Genomic DNA, 17,954 nt, shown 5'->3' on the forward strand with positions numbered 1-17,954 from the left:
CGTACTCTTAGGGGCCACTTCCTTCCCTATGACCCATCCCAACAACTGCGATGCGCTCAGTGATTAAGATCTGGGAGCTGAGAAGAGGGTATGGTCCCAAGGAGTCCCTTTACTCTGGCACTTGCTTCCCCCATTGGTCCCACACAGCCCAAATCTGCTGATCTTCCAGACCCCTTCCAGGGTCCGTGTTCCCTCAAGCTTCTGGCAGAGGGGGCGAAGTATTCGGAGAGAGGGTGGGATGAGGGGCAGTTAGTCCTTTTGAGTTGGCCATGTGTCTATTGACTGCTCCATGAACTGCGTGGCTTTTAACATACGTAAATGTACCAAGGAATCAACAGGCTGTAAGTGACTGTAAGATGGAAGCTCCTCACCTGTGCGTGATGGTTTTCAGCAAGCCCCAGAAGACAGGCTGGGGAAGAGGTGCACGGCCACATGTTTTTTTCCCTTTTCCTCCAGCCTCTGTTTTTATGTACTTCGCCTTCAGTCCATGCACAAACACAGCCTCTAGTGCACAGCACAGGGCATTAGCATCGTCAGTGTCACTGGTTACAACGGCATCGGAGGTTACATACTGTTTCTGCAATCCCTTGATGGAACTCACCAACTGCTTCTTGATCAACTACAGGATAAAGCATGTGGATTTGTGTTATAAGAACAGCTCGCTTCAAAAAGGAGCCCTTGTAATATAGCTCCAGCACACTAAAGAAAACAGGCTTCATATTATTTTTGTGAGGCTCTTGTGTCTCAGGTTTTCCTTTTGTCCACCCCCAGTGACCCATTGTTTTGCAGAGAGCCTGCAGCACACTCCCTTTAGTGCTTTCCTAGCTGTAGTCAATTTGCTTGAAAGAAAAATCATTTCTTTCCTAGGCTGTGTCTTCACTAGAAACGTTGCAGCTGTGCCGCTGTAGTACTTCAGTGTAGACACTTATTACAGCGACGGGAGGGGTTCTCCCATTGCTGCAGTCAGGGGTGCTGGCACAATGTGTACAGTGGGGGGTGCTGAGAGCCATTGAACCAAACTGTAAACCCTGCATATGATGGAAACCTCCTCAAGCCCGGGGGTGCTGCCACACCGCCATTTCCAGCACCTATGGCTCTAGTTAACCCACCTTCCTGTGAGGCGCTAGCTAGGTTGACGGAAGAATTCTTCTGTTGACCTAATGCTGTCTACAGAAGTTAGGTTAGCTTAACTACATCAATCACACCCCCGAGCAACATAGCTGGGTCAACCTAACTTTTTAGTCAAGTATCAGAGGGGTAGCCGTGTTAGTCTGGATCTGTAAAAAGCAACAGAGAGTCCTGTGGCACCTTTAAGACTAACATGTATTGGGGCATAAGCTTTCGTGGGTGAATACCCACTTCGTTGGATGCATGTGGGCATTCACCCACGAAAGCTTATGCTCCAATACATCTGTTAGTCTTAAAGGTGCCACAGGACTCTCTCTAACTTTTTAGAGTAGACACTTGTTTGGGATAAACAGAGGATTACAGGAGTGAGTATGAGAAACACTGCACAAACAGGAAAATGCTTAAAAACAGGATGTGAAATAACTACTGGACTCACACAGAAGAATCAACCACCACAGTTGATCAATTAGAACTTATCCCGCTATCAGAAATCAAGCCTAGTTCATCATGTTGTGTGTGGTGTTAACAAGGCTTGGCTGTGTTAAACAGTTAAAGGGACACATCAGGTAGTCACCCAAGAATGTGACCTAGCAGCTGTTTTTTGGAAGGTGGGTTCTGGTGCGTGCTATTCCCCTTGGAGCTTTTAAGCAGGCATTACAGTGATACCATAAGAATTCTGCACACCAAGGGTTCGATTTTATTCTTACTTACACTGTGTAAATAAGGAGCAACTTCAATGAGGCCAACAGATTTACATTGGTGTAAATCATCTTCACATAGACCACTACTGAGCCCAGAGGCCTTAATCAGGTTTATATTTAAAATGAAAGCTTAACTCACCCACGGGAGCTTCAGCTAACTTTGATAAGGCCCCAGCAGAGCTTGCAAACATTTCTAGCTTAAAAATTGATCATCTAATCAAAGATAAAAGGCGGAGAAACTGAAGACGAGGTGTGCTTTTAAGATAGAATTGTTTTTTAACATCCTACATAGAAAAAGGGAATATGCCCCTTCTCTCTCTTTATCCCACATTTCAGTACTGTCTTCCAAAAGACATTCTTATCATAGAATCATAGAAGATTAGGGTTGGAAGACACCTCAGGAGATCATCTAGTCCAAAGGCCTGCTCGAAGCAGGACCAACCCCAACTAAATCATCCCAGCCAGGGCTTTGTCAAGCTGGGCCTTAAAAACCTCTAAGGATGGAGATTTCACCACCTCCCTAGGGAAGTGGTCTCCGAAGTGGGGTGCGCGCACCCCAAAGGGTGCGCAAGAGCATCCTTGGGGGTGCGCGGCAGGAGGAGTGGTTTTTTTTTTTCTTTTTTCTTCATCAGGCGGGAGTCCAAGCGGCTTTTTTTTTTTTTTTTTTTTTTTGCTTCAGCAAAAATGGTCGAGCCAGCACAGCATAGGGTGCGTGCTCAAAATTTTTTTACAGACAGGGGTGCACGATCAAAAAAGTTTGGAGACCGCTGCTCTAGGGAACCCATTCCAGTGTTTCATCACCCTCCTAGTGAAATAGTTGTTCCTAATATCCGCCTGAGACCTCCCCCACTGCAACTTGAGACAATTGCTCCTTGTTCTGTCATCTGCCACCACTGAGAACAGCCGAGCTCCATCCTGTTTGGAACCCCCCTTCCAGGTAGTTGAAGGCTGCTATCAAATCCCCCCTCACTCTTCTCTTCTGCAGACTAAATAAGCCCAGTTCCCTCAGCCTTGCCTCATAAGTCACGTGCCCCAGCCCCCTAATCATTTTCGACACCCTCCGCTGCACTCTCTCCAATTTGTCCACATCCTTTCTGTAGTGGGGGCCCCAAAACTGGACGCAGTACTCCAGATCCACCGTGGCCTCACCAGTGCCAAATAGAGGGGAATAATCACTCATCTGCTGGTAATGCTCCTACTAATGCAGCACAATATGCCGTTAGCCTTCTTGGCAACAAGGGCACACTGTTGACTCATATCCAGCTTCTCGTCCACTGTAACCCCTAGGTCCTTTTCTGCAGAACTGCTGCCTAGCCACTCGGTCCCTAGTCTGTAGCAGTGCATGGGATTCTTCCGTCCTAAATGCAGGACTCTGCACTTGTCCTTGTTGAACCTCATCAGATTTATTTTCGCCTAATCCTCCAATTTGTCTAGGTCCCTCTGTCCATGATTACAGACAGATTTCAGACCAAATTTCGGGTGGAAGGTTTATTTTAAGAAGATACATGGGGTCCAAATAAGGCTTAAAATTGCTGCAATTGTTTAGAGCGGGCTGCCTGATATTTGGTGATGGTTGGGAGAAGCAGTCCCTAATTTTCTTTATTTGTTTATCTAGTTTGTGGTGTTTTGCTCCTCAAGGTCTTTAGCCAGGATCTTCAGCAGTGAATAGTGATTCGGGTGCCTGATTTCTAAAAAGGGCATAATATCCACCCTCCGCAAAATGACCCCTTCCCGGGGTCTCAAGTTGGGCACCTGAAAATTGAGGCATCCTAAAATCACTAGTCACTTTCTCCAAGACTTCCACAGCCCATTTTACTCCACTTACAGGGCCAAGATCCCAGATGTATTTATTTGGCAGTCAAAGTTTACTACAAGAATTCAGCCTAGTTAAAGACAGTGTTTCCTGAGGCATTTAGTGTGGAGTGATTTGGGGGACAATGACCAGGCAGGTGAGGAGCTGAGACCTCTGCTTCTTGTACTTGCTTCTTGTACCGTTACCTTGTCCAACCTCTTGCCCCACATGCCCCTACCCGTTTGCCTGTCTCATCCTTCTGTCACATCTTGTAAGTACCTATCTCGTGAGCTCTTTGGGGTACGGACTGTCATTTCACTGCCTGACTGTACACCACCCAGCACAAGGAGCCCTAGTCCTTGACTGGCACCTTGGGCATTACTGCCATAAAATAATAGATATTTTATACACACATTCTATATGTCTAATTCTGTTCTAGGACTAAATTAAGCACAACATTGTAATCCTTATGCTTGTAGCTAATTTACTAAAATGTTGTTTCTAAACATGTACAGATTCCAAAGGTTGTGTAAAGAAAAATACACCAGCTACTAACATTTCCGTAATAATGTTCCTTGGCACCAATCTAACACTTTACATCTTCTCCGCACTGTATAGTGCCTTTCAATCTGAGAGCCTGACTACACTAGAGTTTTTGGTTGTGATATAGCTCAAGTTAACCAATTGCCAATTCACTGGTGTTAACTAACATCCTTGGGCGTGCTAGTTTAGACACTCCACAGATATTTTTTTTCCATGACACACATCTCTGCCATTGGGAACAATGTTTGTAGATTGTTGAGAGCCTAGACTAGGGCAACTATACATAGCAATGCCAGCAACCCCTCCTAGTGGAGACTGTTCATATCGGCAACAAAACCAAAAACGTTGCCGGTACAGTTTATACTGATTTGTCTTGTTTGTCTGTGTCTAGAGCAGGGCTTTTGCCTGTACTGAAATGTCATTAAAAAAAAAAGACTCTCACCCCAATCTGCATTGTTGTATTGGCAAAAGTTTCTAGTGTAGAGCTGGCCTAGCACTTACAGTCATGTTAGTAATCTCCAGTTACCTGTCAGTCAGTTAACTTGAGTTACGTCATAATCAAAAACTCTCATCAGACAGGCCCTGAGAAAATCAACTGGACTCACTCACCTGTATTACTACCTTGGGGTCAGGTCCATTTTCAGTTGTGTGACTGGAATGCATTTCAACTCCTGCTGCCACCTAACTCTGATTACATGACACCTGTAGGAAGACAAAGGGGGAAGATTTTAACTTATAAGTGAACAAGCTAAAGTATTAAATTCACCTGCCATGCAACACGGATTCAACAGGATGTGCAGATCACATTCATAGTCTGTTTGAAAGTCTTCACAGCCAGATCACTGCTCCCAATCAGGTCAGGAATGATCTTGACATTGTTAGATTTACCAAATGCACTCTGCACACATTCACGCAATTTCAAACAAAATTCAGAACATGCTGACTGATGCCAGTCCCAATACTCTCCCCTGGGACAATGTAAATATTCCCCACGCATTTACCACCCAAGCACAAGCCTGAAGTAGTAGATGGGCTGACGGTTGGGCTCAGGTTCTATCAGAACAGGGAAGCAGGCTGTAGAGATGAGGACCTGCCGTGTCTCAAAGGGGCAAATCTAGGAATTTACTTTACAGTCTCCTGCTCCTTGAAGTAGGACTGCCTTTGTGTTCTCTTCTTGTAGTGCCTTGCACGAGAGCCCCAGCCATGGACAAGGACCCTAGGGATTACCGCAACACAAATAATTAATAGCAATGTTAACAAAAGAGCCCCAGCTAGTCTATTCTGCTCTGTGGGTGAAGGCAGGAGAAGTTTTACATTCTGTGCAAAAGGAGCCCCAAGCACAGAAAGATCCCCTGGGGGGACACAGCCTTCTGCTTTGAGATCATCGGCCCTGCTGGATCCAAAGCCTGAACAGACACTTGAATCCTGGAAAAAGCAGCTCCAGGGAAAAGCAAGCTCTCCAAGAGTGTGAAGTAGTCTGTGAACCCAGACTACTTCACACCCAGATCTGCTTCACACCCAGATCTGCTACTGAAATTTCAACTTGCTGCACCTGAGTGCCACACAAACCAGGAGACTGGCCGTCCAACTTAGCCCAACTTGTTGCAGAGTGCACAAGGCCTTGGGTACAAACAGGGCAATAGCTGGTGATATAAAGTTGACAATCTCAGCCACTGTGGAGGTGAGGATGTGGCCGCGCCAACATCAGTGCAGACTGCATAAGCACCCATCCCCCTGCAGATGTACTCGCTTGTGCAGCCCACACTGAAGATCATTGCCTCATTTCTATTTTCAGTGATCTGACTAGGTTACAGCTAGCGTGCGTCTGTCTATACAAGCTGCAAATCACACTGCAGCTGCAGTGTAGATGTATGCTTCGAGTGAAACTGACCAAAATTCAAACAGAGAATACAGACGCGTGCACCATGACAACCTGCCACTACAATCTGGATCTGAACAAGCGAACAGAAAACTCTGCAGCAGGAAACTCTAGCCTGATTCCCAGCTGGTCAGAACTTCTAGTAGAAAAGAAAACTCGTGGTGTCCACTGCAGCTTTGTCACAAGGTTTCTTAAACTCTTTGCATTGCAATAAAAAATGCTGAGTGTGGTGACCACAAGTGGTGCTTTAACCTCTGCCCCATATGTTCAATCTGTTGATTATTTGTGACCTGTGAGGAGAAGCACATGGAGACAATGCCTAGAGGACAGTAACAATTGTAGTGGCCTGGAGATACCTGTCACTGTTATACGCACTGCACTAGTGCTGAGAAGATTCAATCAGGATCTGAGCCGCACTGTGCTAGGCCCTGCACAAACTGACACTTTCCCTGTTCCAACACGTGAACGTGCCACTGGGCCACCAGTCTCCTCCCTTGCAGGGACTAGTGCCACCAGCCACAAATTCAAAGTGAGAGAGGTGATGTAACCCTACCCTACAATCGTCATCCCCAAAATCCAGTGTATGGCCACTTATGTGAGTGCAGATTGAAGGCAATCTGGAGTAATCCTATTGCTTTCATGGCAGCCATAAAATCCTGGGTTAACCCAGAAGACCCAACTGCATGGACCTTGAAGTCACTCATTACAATAAGCCTGGGCTACTTCCATACAAGCCAGATGGCACTTCCGTCAACACTGATGGAAATCAGAGATGCAGCCAAGTGGCTTATACAGCACAATTATTTCCAGTTTAACCCCATCTCAGGGTTGCTACTTCTCATGACAGTATCATTATTCACACTTAAGGTCTGGCTCCTGGAATCACATGAGAATCAACTTAAAAAAACCCCAAACATTTCTCGTTTTTACAGTAGCAGAGAAAAGTTGGAGACATGTACGCTAAAGGCACAAAATCAGAAGGCAAGTAAAAAGAACTCAAAATGTATTATTTTTTAATCTCATTGATTGGAAGGGCCAGACTCACAATTTCTGAATGCTTGTGGTTGGCAATGCTTCTCCTGTCAAACAGAGTGGACAAACTCAAGGGAATCAACTTTTGGAATCGAGCACCTCCTACATGCAAACAGCCCGACTAAGCCACTTGCCAAACTTCCCTCAGGTCATGCTAAACCTGGTATCCATCTTCAGAAAGCTATGCTAATACAGACCAAGCCAGCCGGGTCTCCATTACACACCACGGAGAGTGTATAGAAGTGAAGGCAGCTATAAAAAATGAAAAAAAAAAAAACCATGTATAACAAATGGAAGTAAGGGGAAGTTGATATTAATGAATGTATTTTTGAAGAACGATTAGTAGGGTCCGTCCCACGTAGGTCAGTGCCATCCAAGCAGAGAGGGAGAAAATTCACATAGTCCCATTTTTGAGGCTTTAAAAAAGCTTTAGAATCATCATAGAATCACAGAATATCAGGGTTGGAAGGGACCTCAGGAGGTCATCTAGTCCAAACCCCTGCTCAAAGCAGGACCAATCCCCAACTAAATCATCCCAGCCAGGGCTTTGTCAAGCCTGACCTTAAAAACCTCTAAGGAAGGAGATTCCACCACCTCCCTAGGGAACCCATTCCAGTGCTTCACCACCCTCCTAGTGAAAAAGTTTTTCCTAATATCCAACCTAAACCTCCCCCACTGCAACTTGAGACCATTACTCCTTGTTCTGTCATCTGCTACCACAGAGAACAGTCTAGATCCATCCTCTTTGGAACCCCCTTTCAGGTAGTTGAAAGCAACTATCAAATCCCCCCTCATTCTTCTCTTCTGCAGACTAAACAATCCCAGTTCCCTCAGCCTCTCCTCATAAGTCATGTGCCCCAGCCCCCTGATCATTTTTGTTGCCCTCCGCTGGACTCTTTCCAATTTTTCCACATCCTTCTTGTAGTGTGGGGCCCAAAACTGGACACAGTACTCCAGATGAGGCCTCACCAGTGTCAAGTAGAGGGGAACGATCACGTCCCTCCATCTGCTGGCAAAGAGCAACTCTACCCCGTGTGGAACACCAGAGGCCAGATTCTCAACCAAACTCAGCACTGAGCAGCTCCCATTGCTCTCAGTGGGAGCTGCTGGATGCGGAGTACTGGGAAAATCTGGTCACAAAGGCCTTGCAGCCTCCCAGAGCAGCCCCTGCTCCATTCCCCACTATGGGACACTGATACCCACATCCTCAGAAGTATTCAGGCACCTAATGCCCATTGAAATCAATTGAGAGTTCGGTACCTACAGTAAACGTCTTTTATGGATCTGAGCCTCAGGGCTTATCTCTCCCCTCCTCCCAACGGAGGAGCTTCTCCATCCCATTCAGATGAGAGTCACCCGGGGTCTCCCACCTTCTTCTGTTTTAATAACTGTCATTTGAATGGACTTTTCGAAACACTCAGATTTGCAAAGGGCTGAAATATTTGACAGAGAGCAGCTCCGTCAGTCTCACGAGCGCCAGGCTAATGCTGTATGTCAGCTCTGGGTAAGAAACAGCAGGGCCTCCCTGCCCATTCAGAGGGCATCTGGTTACAAAACTGAGCCGTTCTTCAAAAATACAAACCCTCCCCTCACCATCTTCTCACACGGCGACACACTGTATAAGGGTCTGTGTTACTCAGACAGGCGGAGAGGATGATCACTGTGGTCCCTTTTGGCCTTATCATCTATGAATAATGATGGGCTCTGTAGACAAATCGGATCACCTCAATACTCCAAACCAAACTACGCTGCTGCTGCAGCTTTTTCCTCCCTACACAAACGACGGGACATGTGGCAGATCAGCAACACAGATGCACAAATTCATTTTGTAGAACTCTTCAAACAAACACAGAGAAAACATTTTAAAAAACCTGTTGCCAACACAGGCAACAGCACTTTGCAAGGCAGTTTGGAAAACAATTAAAACCATACAGAAGTGATTCCGTTCGTTCCCTGGAAATCCACAACTTTGACTTTGGAACTGATTTAAAAGAATAAGATTCAGAATGGACGAACTACAGGGGCACCCAAACTTAACAAATCTGTACAGGAAATTGGCACATGGTTTCCTTGTTAACAATCAACACTCAAACACTGCTCAGGCAGAGCACAACTAGGAACACATAAGGAAAGTAGAATTAAGATCAACCCTATGGAGTCCTCTTACCTTAGGATGTGGAGATTGCTATTCAGAGAGACAGACAAGCCAAGTATATATTGATTAACCAAGCCAAATGGGTTTCCAAATTCTAAAGTATGGGCATATCTGACCACGTATATCCTTCAGAAATTAATTACTTGTTAATAACAATAGTATCAAAAAAGAGGCCAGACTCTTCCCAACAGATTTCCTTCTTGGAGACGGGATCCTGGATGAACTCTCTCAGACTGGCTTCCCTGTTTTAAACCTCATTGATGACAAGTAGCTGCTCACACGGTTTGGATGGAAAACAATAACCGACGATGACAGCGTTACCCAGTGACTCAAAGCCTGGAAACAGAGCCAGTCATTTTCCAAGTATGAGGACCTTGGAAGTTATCCTCCACCCAGAGAAAATTAAGGCGCTTGCACACCAGCCAGACCAAACAGCTCTTTCCTGCTGTCAATGCAACCCTCTTCTCCACCCACAGTATGACAAGGAATAAGCAGTTGTCAGCACCATCACCAGGAAGCTTTTCCATCAAAACCAGAATGACATCCACCTCCAAATCCTACCTCCAGCAGAGATTTCTGTATCCCGAAAAGGTCAGGGATTCATGAAGCCCACTAGGTACTGGCTATTGCCAACCTATTTTAGTGCTCAGGTACTGTATTGCAAGGATGGGTGGCAGCACACAACAATCTGCTAAACAGCAGCACAGTGTTGGGAATCAACATTCTGGGAGAGGGAGCACTGACTAATGGTTACAGCAGTGATTACAGAGAGGACAGACAAGCATGTAGATACAAGAGAGTGAATATCCTGGCCTACACAGATGATCTGGTCCTGATTGCAGACAACCCCGAGAGTCTCCAACAAATGCTTGACATCACCAGCCAGACTGTCAACTGGATGGGACTCCGCTTCAATGCCAGGAAGTGTGCATCCCTGCATATCGATGGCAGTAGAAGGGATTCGGTCTGGGCTACGTCTTTTCAGATCCAGGGTGAACCCATGATCTTCCTCGAGGACGGACAAGTGTACCAACATCTCAGCATGCCGACGTGTTTCCATATCCAGCAGACACCTGAGGATACCATCACTGAGATTCTAAGAGATGTGGCCAGGATCGACTCTTCCCTACTGGCACCGTGGCAGAAGATCAATGCCTTGAACACCTTTCTGATCCTCTGTATCTCATTTGTCCTGAGGGGATCTGCCATGGCGAAGGTACCTGGTGAAGAAGTGGATGTTTCTTCCCCAAAGGGCCAGCAATGAACTGGTGTACATCTTGCACAGGCAGGGCGGCACCAACATCCCTTGAATGGGTGATCAGTGCGATGTTGCCATGATCACTCACGCCTTCTGCCGTGCCCGGACACCATGGTGAGGAACATCGCGGAGAGCACTCTGCAGGATGCCGTCAAGAAGCGAATCGTCAGGACCCCCTCCAACCAAGATGTCGCCACCTACCTGAGCGGCTCGCTGGAAAGTGAATTTGGAAGAGACAGGGGAGACTTTGCTTCTCTCTGGACTCATGCCACCAATGCTACATGACGACTGGAGAAGCGTATCAGCTGCCACTGATGTGGTGCGAGGAATGCCAGGAGCTGGGAGTCCTGGTGCCACAGGTGAAGAATACAGATCACACTATCATCACTCCGAGAGCTAGAACCATGCTGGAGAGGACCCTGAAGGATGCCTCCACTGCCAATACGTGGAAAACCTGAAATGGAAGCCGGACCAGGGCAAGGCGTTCGAGGTGACGTGCAAGTGGAACGCCAGCAACCACTTCCTCCCTGGGGGCAGCTTCACCCGGTTTGCCGACTGAAGGTTCATCCACAGGGCCCGGCTCAACTGCATCCCACTGAACGGAGCCGTCTGACACTGGAATAGGGACAAGCAATGTAGGAAGTGCGGCTACGCCAACGAGACGCTACCCCACATCCTGTGTAGATGCAAGACCCATTCGAGAGCTTGGCAGCTGTGACACAACGCCATCCAAGATCTCCTGGCCAGAGCCATCCCACCAGCTATGGGGAAGGTTTCCATGAACTCCGCCATTCCTGGAACCGACAGCCAACTGCGACCGGACATCGTCATCACCAACAAAGTCTGGAAGAAGATCGTCATGGTGGATGTCACAGTGCCATTAGAGAACAGGACCCCGGCCTTCCACAATGCCCGAGCTTGAAAGGTAGAGAAATACGCCCCTCTGGCCGAAACCTTGAGAGCTAAGGGTTCCAGGTCCAGACAAACGCACTGATCGTCGGAGCCTTAGGCGCATGGGACCCCAGTAACGAATGAGTGCTGAGAGAATGTGGAATCGGTCAGCACTACGCTCAGCTGATGCGGCAACTCATGGTGTCAGACACAATCAGGTGGTCAAGGGACATCTACATAGAACACATCACCGGACATGGGCAATACCAGGAGGAATGAGTTGGAGGCCGATGAGAGGCGCAGTCAGGAAAGTAACTGAAATACTTTCCTCATGGATTGTATTTTCTAAATGGACGACCTACCTAATTCTCAATTACTGAGGGACAATCTCCACTCATTGATACATTTTGCTTTCCACAACCAAATCTCTGTACAACTTTTCATAAGGGATGTAACCGAGTACTCGGATTCTAATATCTAAACTGTATTGTTAAATCTATTTACCTAAATTTGGGTTATTGCTGATTATGTACTCTATGTATCATATGACTTTTAAAAACAAACTATACCCAGATGTGCAAACACTCTTTTCCCAACCTATGTGTTATATAATTTTTTTAACATTAGCTTTAATAAAATGTTTAAATCTGTTCTTATCAGCACCCGTGGCTAAGCAGTTGAAACTTCTATTCCAAGCTTTGCCAGAAGTGCAAACCCACTTCTAACGTATTTCTAGAATTTGTAAGTGACACTTGCCTGCCTCCTACAGCTGGGAGTACAAGACTTTCCTCAATAGCAAAGGTTGTGAAGTGCACAGAAATATCAACACTGGTCAGTGGAAGAAGCAAAACTCTAACTTGTGGCCTCCTGGCTCCCAGCACAGCCTTGGCTAAAAGGTATTGTGAGGGAAGTCTCTCTTCCTCCCCCTCACCCCATCTCCCTGAGCAATCCTGAGGTACAACACTGAGGGCTACAGGACAGTCCTTTCGATTCACAGGCTGTCCCACCAAAAATGGAAGAGGGGGGAAAGCCATAGCATGAGAAAGCCCACCCCGGAACTAGCTAGTGACTGAACATGAGCTGAGTGACCGATGCTTGCACCATACCTCTGAGGTCACTTTGGCCACCACAGGCCAGAAAACACAGACTGCACTTGACCGGCAAGCGTGGTGGTGAACAAAGAATCACTTCCAGCTGCTAACGAAACCAGCATTTTCAGCTTAAAATGCTGCAGCCACAGCTACACCCCAAGTCAGGGAGCCCACCTACTTGCCCAAATGCTCAATGCACTCCATACGCTCCTCATTCAGGACAGCACAGTGAAGCACACAAAAGACAGGACATGCAGAGTTGAGGATGAATGCTCAACCGTGCCTTAATTATGTGATCACATAACAGTATCTCTCAAATGCAGCAAAAGGAGAGTTTTCACCTGCATACACACGTAACATGTAATTCGCAAGTGCTGGAGATAAGGGGAAGTTCTGTGGCCTGTGTTATACAGGAGCTCAGACTAGACAATGACGATGGTTCCTTCTTACCTTGGAACCTATGAATCTATGAACTCAGAGTTCCTGTGTTCTTAGGCTTTGTCTACACTGGCAAGTTTCTGCCCAGTAAAGCAGCTTTCTGCGGTGTAAGTCCCGAGGTGTACACACTGCCAAGCCACTTAGTGTGCAGAAACTCCTCAGTTGCAGCGTTGCAAAAAAACCACCTGCGCTGCATTGCCAGTGTAAACATATCAATTGCTTTCAGCGCTGTAATTGGCCCCCGGAAGCGTCCCATAATCCCTCAAGTGGCCGCTCTGCTTATTGTTTTGAACTTAGCTGTCCTGGAGACATGCGCTCTCTCCTTTCAAAGCTCCCTTTCTGACAGCCCTTGGGTGCTGTGCTGATCTGCTCTGGGACACAAAGCAAACCATTATTGTGGAATGCTCCTGCTGTTGAACACAGAAGCAGGCGTGTGTGTGTGTGTTACAAGACAGCATGCTGACACACTCTCTGTCCCTCAAAACACACTGTCTCTCCCCCCATACACACACACACACACACACTCCTTGTCAAACACTCTCGCCCATCCACTTCAGTTGAAAAGCAGCTAGCAATGTAGTAGGATGCCCATGGAACAATGGGACTGAGAAACCTGCATCATGTGATGCTGTGCCTGCCCCTTGAGGCATTGCAAACCCTTCCCAAAGCACCCTGTGGCCAGTTGCACAGTAGGATAGCTACCACAGTGCACTGCTCTCTTTGCCGTTGCAAGAGCTGCTAATGTGGATGCGCTCCACCGTCACAAGGAGCACAGTGTGCACACGCAACAGCAGTTTAATTCCAGCGCTTTAATAAAAATGATATAACTTGTTGTGCAAAAACTTTGCAGTGTAGACATACCCTTACTATGATATTGTGGAGCCAATAAAAGAATCTAATATGGAGAAATCAGATAAAATTGGGAAATTCCATAGCGTTTCAATTAAGTTTTCCTCTATCTGGAGAGTGAGGTGGAGTTGTAGACAAAAATACATTGTGCAACTCACAGCTATTGGGATGTGGATTTTCTTCTATGATGTTACATGTTATCTAACATCCTAGAGAAGTTCAATTGGATTATCTGAGACTATTAAATGATCACATAATTTGAGAGTGCGCTGTAATGCACATGGCACAAGGAGACAGTTAGGGCTGATGGTTTAATCCTATCTCTGCATTTCCTGGCTTGCCTATGAAATTACTCAGCTTTGCCATGGCAAACACAATTTTAACCATAGAATTTCCTCGTTTAAAAAAATGAGCAGTACAAATAAACAAAGGAAGTTACAAAAACACTGAGTGTGTGTGTATGTTGGGTCCATGCCTGGGGCACGGTGGTGTTTATGGAGTATGTCTGATTGAGAGGTTCTGTAGTGCATGTATGCATCTGCGTCTGGTCCTTATCTAGGATTTGGCCTCTGAAGTTGGTGTAATGTGCCTCAGAGGGAGTGTCTAGCTGAGATATCACGTGGAGTATCACGTGGAGGTTTGCCTGTGTGTATAGTCTTTGCCCTCTGCCTCTTGCACATTACCCAATCTGTCTGAGCCTGCATACTGCAGTGACAAGCATTACGCAACTACCTACGAGAGACGGACAGACAAAGCGTAACTCAGACATGGACCCCACATTAGGTACATTCAATCCCACCTCTGCCTCTCTGTGTCTGCACATCATTACAGTATGAGCTAAGCCAGGGGTCGGCAACCTTTCAGAAGTGGTGTGCCGAGTCTTCATTTATTCACTCTAATTTAAGGTTTCACGTGCCAGTAATACATTTTAATGTTTTTAGAAGGTCTCTTTCTATAAGTCTATAATATATAACTAAACTATTGTTCTATGTAAAGTAAATAAGGATTTTTAAATGTTTAAGAAGCTTCATTTAAAATTAAATTAAAATGCAGAGCCCCCCAGACCGGTGGCCAGGATCCAGGCAGTGAGAGTGCCACTGAAAATTAGCTCGTGTGCCGCCTTCGGCACGCGTGCCATAGGTTGCCTACCCGAGCTAAGCCTTCACAAGAATTTCACAGAACCTAAATCATTGAGCTGGCTTCACCCTCTCCAAATAAAACACCATGCCAACGTGCCTGAGTGAAACAGGAAGCCTGCCAGCAAGCACCGTCGACATACGTGTGCTAGCTCTCGTCGAGCTAGCGTGCTAGAACAGCAGCGTAGCTGGGGTCCCACAGACAGCGCCCAGGAGGCCCAGGCAGGTCTGGACTCAGCACGCTGCTACCCCACTATTTTTAGCGCACTAGCTCGATAAGAGCTAGCATGAGAGCTGGGAATCACACCCCTAGCTCCAAATACAGACTCAGCCTTAGGGTAGGTCTATACTTACCTCCGGGTCCGGCGGTAAGCAATCGATCTTCTGGGATCGATTTATCGCGTCTTGTCTAGACGCGATAAATTGATCCCGGAAGTGCTCGCTGTCGACGCCGGTACTCCAGCTCGGCGAGAGGAGTACGCGGCATCGACGGGGGAGCCTTCCTGCCGCGTCTGGACCCACGGTAAGTTCGAACTAAGGTACTTCGACTTCAGCTACGTTATTAACGTAGCTGAAGTTGCGTACCTTAGTTCGAAGTGGGGGGTTAGTGTGGACCAGGCCTTAGAGTGAACTCAGACGAGGTGAAACTCCACCTGTGCAGAAATGGAATGACTCGTCCAATCTGCTGGGATCCATTTCAGTGGCGCTGCACCCTCCTCCGGTCACTTCCAGGTACTAATCCCCCTGGAATGCAGCAGCGTCACCTGCCTGGCAGGTGAGCATTCCTGCATTCCAAGGGGATGATCTCCTCCTCCTCCTCTTCCTCTGTCCAGCCACAACAAAAGAATGGGAGCAAGGGCAGTGACTGAAATCTTCTTAGCCAGAGAGTGAAGAGTGCAGTCTGCTCCACCAGACCAGGGGCACTCATCTTCACACCCTGGGGACTCCCGGAACAGCAGCAAGCCCATCGCGATTCTCCTGCTGACCCAAGTTCCCCGGAGAATGAAGAGGCAGCCTCAGAGTCTCCCTGCAGCACTAGGTGGGTTGGGAGGGGGCAGGATTAAAGACCAGGACCACCAAAAAGGTCCAGTTACTGGCACACTCCACTTAAAGGGCCCTCACATTCACGAGCACTTATGCAGGCAACTATCCCCACTGAAGCACTTATCCAGGTGAGCAGGGGTCTCAGTGAGGCCCACAATTCACTATAATCCAATTCTTCTGCAGGAAGAGAATTTCATGAACCCCACCTCTGTGCCCATTCAGGTCTGCCCTAGAAAGGTTCCCCTCCAAGACTGTCCCCTGCAAGTGGCAGCATCTCTGAGCTAGTGGGCTCCATGATTTGCAGTCAGAACAGAGCTGTGTAGGGGCCACAGAGAACAACAAGCTACTCAATCATGTGCTATGTGCTTTAGGGAGTACGCATCCTGCACCTTAAACTGTGACGCTGAAGCTCCAGCTGCAAGATGGGTGAAGCAGAAAATAGAGCACAAGGCGTGGTCACTTTTGAAACGATCTGTGATCTCATGCCAAAGGAGCAGCAGGAAACACCATATGAAGGTGGCAGGCCACACTCCACTGAATGCACCAATAGCGAAGAAAAAGTCCAATTAGCTGTGTCAGACTCCTGCTCTTGGGAGGGGTGGGGAGGGGAGCTGCTGGGAGAGCACAGAGTCAAACCTAATGCAGCTGCCAAGTGGGGTAGGAAGCAACTCCTGGCAGAGAACCTGACTCTTCCCCTGCTCCACCCACTCAGCACTGCAGGGTGCTGCATGGCCTACTGACATCCCCTAGCCAGCTCAGCTCCAACTGGCAACAGCACCCCATGCAAAACATTACTGTGCACATTTGCAGAATGGTGCTGCACCACTGACGCCCTAGGGAAATCTACCACCTCCCTGCAAAGGAAATTTACTCCTCTCCTGAGATACTGCCTGACCTGCTCAGCACTTCTCTTAGCATCACCTTTCAAACCCAACGAGACAGCTGCAGCTGGGGATGGAAGACCCCCCATTACTACTAAACAAATTAGAGGATTGGACCAAAAGAAATCTGATGAGGTTCAACAAGGACAAGTGCAGAGTCCTGCACTTAGGACGGAAGAATCCCATGCACTGCTAGACTAGGGACCGAGTGGCTAGGCAGCAGTTCTGCAGAAAAGGACCTAGGGGTTACAGTGGACGAGAAGCTGGATATGAGTCGACAGTGTGCCCTTGTTGCCAAGAAGGCTAACGGCATTTTGGGCTGTATAAGTAGGGGCATTGCCAGCAGATCGAGGGACATGATCATTCCCCTCTATTTGACACTGGTGAGGCCTCATCTGGAGTACTGTGTCCAGTTTTGGGTCCCACACTACAAGAAGGATGTGGAAAAATTGGGAAGAGTCCAACGGAGGGCAACAAAAATGATTAGGGGGCTGGAGCACATGACTTATGAGGAGAGGCAGAGGGAACTGGGATTGTTTAGTCTGCAGAAGAGAAGAATGAGGGGGGATTTGATAGCTGCTTTCAACTACCTGAAAGGGGGTTCCAAAGAGGATGGATCTAGATTGTTCTCAGTGGTAGCAGATGACAGAACAAGGAATAACGGTCTCAAGTTGCAGTGGGGGAGGTTTAGGTTGGATATTAGGAAACACTATTTCACTAGGAGGGTGGTGAAGCACTAGAATGGGTTACCTAGGGAGGTGGTGGAATCTCCTTCCCTAGAGGTTTTTAAGGTCAGGCTTGACAAAGCCCTGGCTGGGATGATTTAGTTGGGAATTGGTCCTGCTTTGAGCAGGGGGTTGGACTAGATGACCTCCTGAGGTCCTTTCCAACCCTGATATTCTATGATTCTATGATCTTCAATCAAACACCATTTCAAAGCCCTGTTATAGCCAGGGCCGGCTCCAGGCACCAGGCACCCAAGCTGGTGCTTGGGGCGGCACCTGGAGGGGGGCGGCGCGGCGCTCCCGCCGCCGGGGAGAGTGGGCCACAGCCGGGCTCGCCGCCCTCCCACCCCGCGCCCTCCCCCCGGCGCTCTGGCCGCGGGGGGGAGAGCCGAGCCCCCGCCGGGGCTCGCC

General features: G+C 47.7%; 1 protein-coding gene across 2 annotated transcripts in view; it reads right to left on the reverse strand.

Moving 5' to 3' along the window:
• PLEKHM1 (pleckstrin homology and RUN domain containing M1) overlaps positions 1 to 4,863 on the reverse strand; it is a 44,769-nt gene extending 39,906 nt beyond the window's left edge. Inside the window, exons 1-2 of one of the 2 annotated variants that reach the window (XM_026658665.1) lie at positions 4,774 to 4,863; positions 372 to 619 (exon numbers count right to left, since the gene is read on the reverse strand). In XM_026658665.1, the coding sequence (XP_026514450.1) occupies positions 372 to 619; positions 4,774 to 4,827 (302 nt within the window). In that variant the 5' untranslated portion in view covers positions 4,828 to 4,863. The remainder of the gene's footprint in view (positions 1 to 371; positions 620 to 4,773) is intronic. The other variant, XM_026658666.1, reaches the window with a different exon arrangement.
• Between the last annotated feature and the right edge of the window lie 13,091 nt (positions 4,864 to 17,954).

The sequence above is a fragment of the Terrapene carolina genome, unplaced genomic scaffold (genome assembly GCF_002925995.2).
Source record: "Terrapene carolina triunguis isolate 2854851 unplaced genomic scaffold, T_m_triunguis-2.0 Scaffold495, whole genome shotgun sequence".
In the NCBI taxonomy this organism is placed as follows: domain Eukaryota; kingdom Metazoa; phylum Chordata; order Testudines; family Emydidae; genus Terrapene; species Terrapene triunguis.